The sequence below is a fragment of the Pyrus communis genome, chromosome 16 (assembly GCF_041283825.1).
Source record: "Pyrus communis isolate YQ-2024b chromosome 16, ASM4128382v1, whole genome shotgun sequence".
Classification (NCBI taxonomy): domain Eukaryota; kingdom Viridiplantae; phylum Streptophyta; class Magnoliopsida; order Rosales; family Rosaceae; genus Pyrus; species Pyrus communis.
The window spans coordinates 29,079,064-29,084,642 of NC_142580.1; the positions used below are offsets into that span (position 1 = coordinate 29,079,064).

At 42.0% G+C, this 5,579-nt stretch overlaps 1 protein-coding gene across 1 annotated transcript; it reads right to left on the minus strand.

Moving 5' to 3' along the window:
* Window positions 1-757: 757 nt before the first annotated feature.
* On the minus strand, window positions 758-2,336 carry LOC137730611 (uncharacterized). Its single transcript, XM_068469595.2, has one exon. It carries the CDS (start codon window positions 2,305-2,307, stop codon window positions 832-834), a length of 1,476 nt encoding a protein of 491 aa, XP_068325696.2. The 5' UTR covers window positions 2,308-2,336; the 3' UTR covers window positions 758-831.
* Between the last annotated feature and the right edge of the window lie 3,243 nt (window positions 2,337-5,579).

A 5,579-nucleotide genomic window follows, 5' to 3' on the forward strand; every position in this document is an offset into this window, starting at 1 on the left:
ATTTGGTTAAGAAACGATTGAGTTACGAAGCTTTGAAAATTGCTCAAACTTCCGATCAAGAGCTCCAGGATACTTAACGGAGTTTTTAACGGAATGACCAAAATAATGAATAATGGACAATCTCAGGGACTATTTTTATTGATTTTCAATCTCAAGGATCAAAATGATGTGTTATGCAAATCTCATGATTATTTTGGATAAAAAGCCATAAAAGAAAGACTATTATAATGATGATGATACATCTAGATAACATCACAACTCATGTTCTAATTACACAAAGGAAAGCTTTCTGACCCAACAACCACAAGGAAAGAAGGGAAGCCAACGGTAATAAAGACACGGCTAACGCACATTCAGGTGCGTTAATTTGACCAAAACAAATAAAAGTTGGACTCATATGATGCGACACCTAGAAGTTAGGCTCATGTCATTTCTCAAAGTTGTCACAGTTTTTTACTGTTTGTCAAGCTTTTAGTAATAGCTACATAAACAACAGCACCGCTTGTTCTATGGATGTTGCTTCTTTTTCTTGTAGTAAATATAAACAAGAAAATAAATTTAAAATGACAAGTGGCAGATCGTCATGGTATATGGGGTTTTACTCTCTAATTCATTGCGTTTTAAATTCAAACCTTCTCCTCTACTTAGTAAAAAGAAAGGGCAAATGATGATTTGAGAAAGTCAGTAATAGCTCCATGTATATAAAAATAATTAAGAAGCTGATCAAATCTTTAATATACCATGTAAAAACAATACAAAGTTCCTATGAAAATTTAATTTGTAATAAGAATATAGGTATAAAAAAAAAAAAAAAATCTATAGTCTAATTAATCAAGGGTAAGCACAAAATGTTTCATTTTTTATACAAAGAAACAACCTCTCGTATGCTAATGCCATCTTTCTTGCCGTAAACATAGAATTAGCATATTCCCGGCAAGCTTTTCCCCTTTGGGCTGCCCTCTTTGGCCCTTCACTCACAGCCAACTCCAAAGCCTCCAACAAAGATTCGACGTTCGGAGAAAACATGAAGCCAAACTCATCATCCACAACAATAGTACCTTTTATGCTCGGAAACCTCGACGCCATCACCGGCTTCCCACTCATCATTGCCTCCATCAGAGTAAGATCGAGACCCTGCGGTCTAAGCGTTGGATTCACAAAAATGTCGATGCCGTTATAAAATGCATGTAATTTAGATGGACTCATAGATCCAAGAACTAGCACTTGAGGCCCCAAATCCTTGTACCTTCCCTCCCATGGTCCTGAACCGGCTACGATCAAATACACGTTAGGGTTCTTATCTATAAGCTTTGAGAATGCTTCGTATAGTATAGGATGGCCTTTGTCTTTCACTAATCTTCCGGCCACTCCCAATACCAAACTAGCATTTTTCGGTATGCCAATTGCAGACCTAAACTCTTGGCCTAGGTTATCATCCACACCAAAGTCCGCTTCGTCAACACCGTTGACAATCACATGCACTCTTTTGTCTGGTATTTGGTAGACATCCCTTAGCATCTCCCCACAACTATCACTTATAGCAACATGATGGGCATAGTTATGGAAGAATCTTATCTCGTTCAACACTTTTGGGACAACCCCTTGGATGCTTTGGTTGAAAGATGGGGAGATAGGCTCGTTCGGCTTGCGTGTTAAATCTTGGAAGATGTCCGAGTGTAAGCTTTCAAGGGCGATCCCATGCCATGACACTGCAAGGTTCGGTAGGTTTCGCGCTAGCCAATGAGGTAGCGCGACGCTTTCGGAGTGAACCACGTCGAATTGTTCACGTTGGTTTTCTTCCAAAAACTGCTCCCATGCCTTGTTGTAACGCCATCGCCCTGGCTCGCCCTCGTGGAAGTGAATGTAGGGCGATGATGGGCTCGGACTTCCTTGTTGGTTGTCGAGTTTGATCAGCTCCTTGGGCAGGACTGGGGAGGTGAACACATGGACTTGATGGCCGAGGAGGGAAAGTGTCGTGTGGAGAGTGTGGGCGTGGCGTTCCATGCCCCCCGGGATGGTGCCAATAGGCCACTTTCTTGAGAAGACGGCGATTCTGAGGGCGGTGGGTCGAGAACGGTCTTGAACTAAGGGAAGGCGGTTCCAGGCGAACTGAGCGGCAAGGAGATTGCCGGACCAGCTTGGGCTGGGATGGGTGGAAAAGGAAGTGGTACAGAGAGAGGTGGTGGTGGTGGTGTGGAGGAGAAAAAGGGCGGGGATGGTGAAGAGGACGATGAAGAAGAGGGTGGTGTAAAGATTTGATTGGGAAGAGGAAACCATAAGTTTCTTGGGTTTGTGGTTGGAGGCCATTTGGTTGGGGAATTGAAAAGGAAAAGGGTGTTGAGTTATGATGTATGTTTGTATTGTTTTGAAATTTTATAAAATTGTATGGCTGGCTATGTGAGAAAGTGGGGAGGTGCCCACGCACTGAAGCAAGTGTGTCTCGTTTGAAATTTCTTTGAGTGCGTTACTCACGCCCCTTTTCTGAAAAAAAGAATTTTCATGTGCCACATGCATGAATATTGTGACTTGTTTAAGGGTTTATTGATGTATTTTCAATGATTTGTTATAGCCCTTGACGACTCGTGCGTTGTCATATAGTCATTACAAATATATTTAAACACACTGGAAATTCTCTATCATTCCCGTTAGAAGCCTCACTTACGGTTAAATTGATGAGATTTGGTGTATATGGGGTGTATTTGATTGACGAAGTAGGAACTTATTAAATTAGGCCGTAAGTTGATGAGACTTGGTGCTATAGGGGGTGTATTTGATTGACGAAGTAGGAACTTTTTAAATTAGGCCCAACAAAAACGGCATATATTTCTAGTTTAGAACAATTTATCTAAAACTGATTCACTATAATTATAATATTTTGGTCTAATAATATATATATAAAAAAAAAACTTACATATAAATTGTATTATTCAACTGAAATGAAATATTGTAGTCAACATGTTCCTCGTAAGTCCTTAAGATATCAGAGTCCATAACTCTATATATGTGTTAGTTTCGTTGTGTCTGACTCGGAAGACTTTAAGTAGACGCATCTACATGTGGATTTTGACTTAGAGGAACCGTCACATAACACTAAGCCAGGTTTTTGGGCGATTTGTGAGGCATGTATTTGATTCGAATACTCATACACATTGGACTTTCTTTTCCATTTTGTTAATTAATCATGTTAGTCAACCATGCATGTGATTCGCAAGGCTCTTATGCAATTGTTCGTTCACAACTAGTAAGTGAAAGGTCTTAGGTTCGATTCTAGTTAAAGATAAATTTAAGCAGAAATTAGGTTCTCATCCCTCTTTTTGATACTCCATAGATTAAAACTGACACACCCTGACTGAGATCAGGGCATGCTGGCCGTCACGTGGAAGTGACGTAACCATGTGCACAGTGTGGAAGCTAATAAAATAACAATAAAAGTACGAATAAATAAAAACCAACTATACACAACGTAAGAACATACATGTGCAAGCGTAAGTGTGGAAACAAAGTTCAGAGCACGAAGACCTAATGCAGTCCGGAAGAAACAACACTACATAAACACACCCAAATGTGGTCCTACATTTGTGATAATCTGTCAGATCTGCCGGGGAAATCCTCTGGGGAACCACCAAAAGTGCTAGCCAACTAGAACCTGCACACGAGTTGGAACCACCTAAAGTGGTCTGTATGACAGGATTGGATGTATAATAAGTACGCTCAAGTGCTACGATCACGTGAAGGCTGGGCGAATAATCGCGGGTCACCTACGAGTCGGAACCACTTAAAGTGGTCTGTACGACAGGACTGTGTACCTAACTTAGATCCAAGATGAGCGTGTGGTGTGGGAGGTGAACATCACATGAAGGACTGTGCCCAACTCTGGGCGGGAGCACTAACACCGGGGGTGCAGGTTATGAGCTCTCTATGCATCTCAAATCGCTATTGAACATACGCATAAACCATACTCACCTGGCACTTACTTGTGCCCCCGCAGCACCAACATACAAATATATATATGCTACTAATAATGCATAAACAAACGGCAAACATAATGCATGGCATGTAAATGTATAAATGTTTCCATTCACTTTCTAAACAAAACGTAAGTATATAGGTATATACGGAAAACCAAAAGCCCACTCACTGGTATGTAGAAGGGTCGTAACCCCCTTGCCTCGAGTGACCATGCTCGTCCTCGGGATAAGTCTCACCTATATGCGAAACAACTATAAAAACGTTAATTTTAAAGCACATAACCAACCTTATGAAATAACTTCTCATACAATGCTCAAATGGGGTGTATGAATACACCAACGTGATCTACTCAACCTCAGGAACATCCCCATATTTTTAGAAAAATTTTCCGCCGCCGCACGCACCGGCCAAGGCACGACCACACGCACCGCCCACGTGCAGGCACGTGCCTAGCACACTGACGGCGTCAGTTAACGCCGTCAGGAATATTTCATTAAATCTAACTGATGCTGTTAACGCCGTTAGGAATATTCCGTTCAAACTGACGGAATATTCCGTCATCTTCTCCGGCCAAACTCCGGCGCCGTCGCCGGTGCCGGAAAACCGGGAAATTTTTAAAACCTTGTATCTCACTCGTTTTTCAACCAAATTTCACAAAATTGGTACCAAAATGAAGCTTACAACAAGAGGAACAAATCCATACCACTTTCAAGCACTAAAACCCACGGAATCTCGCCGGGAAAACACCACAAACTCCGGCCAAACTTGTAACTCACGATCCCGACGTCCAAAACCTTCAAACGAAGCACCCCGAGCCTCCTAAGGACCTCACCAAGCTTCCTACAAGCTTGAAATTCCCAAAAACACAAGAATCAACGTGTGCATGAACAGTGACCAAATCGGGGTATCCCGAGTTCGACGTGAAAACAAAGGTATCCTTACCTGAAATGGGTATGGTTGAACTCCTAAGGACCTCACGAGCACAAATATGTAATTTGTTTCCTCGATTTGTGAAGGTTTCAATGGTTTTTAGGTGTGTTCGTACATATGGGGATAGAAATGGGAGAGAGAGAGGGAAAGGGACAGGGATACGGGATAGGGAAAGGGGTGAGGGAGTGGGGGAATGTGTGTGTGGTCCAAAACCAGCCACTAAAACCCAAAAACAACCACACAACGAAACAATTTCACCCCTACGGTACGAAAAGTCCGGGACGGGATGTCACAACCTACCCACCTTAATAAAATTTCGTCCCGAAATTCAAAACAACCACTCACAGCAACCCCTAACGATCAAAGAACAACCGTGGATATAAATCTCTCATCCAATATTCAGTTTCCCAAGTGGCCTCCTCCACAGAATGATTCATCCACAAAACTTTCACCAAATTCATTGTCTTGTTCCTCAGAACCTTTTCTTTCCAATCTAGAATCGTCACTGGTTCCTTATCATAAGTTAAATCCGGATTGATTTCCAAGGGTTGAGGAGGTATCACATGAGACGGATCTGCAACATAATGTCGAATCATGGACATGTGAAAAACGTTATGTACTTTAGCTAACTCAGGAGGCAACTCCAGCCTGTAAGCTACCAACTCGCTCAGTGATCATGT

Bases quoted from the DNA above. Each gene is read 5' to 3' on its own strand.
- LOC137730611 (XM_068469595.2), bottom strand. From the start codon at position 2,307: ATGGCCTCCAACCACAAACCCAAGAAACTTATGGTTTCCTCTTCCCAA.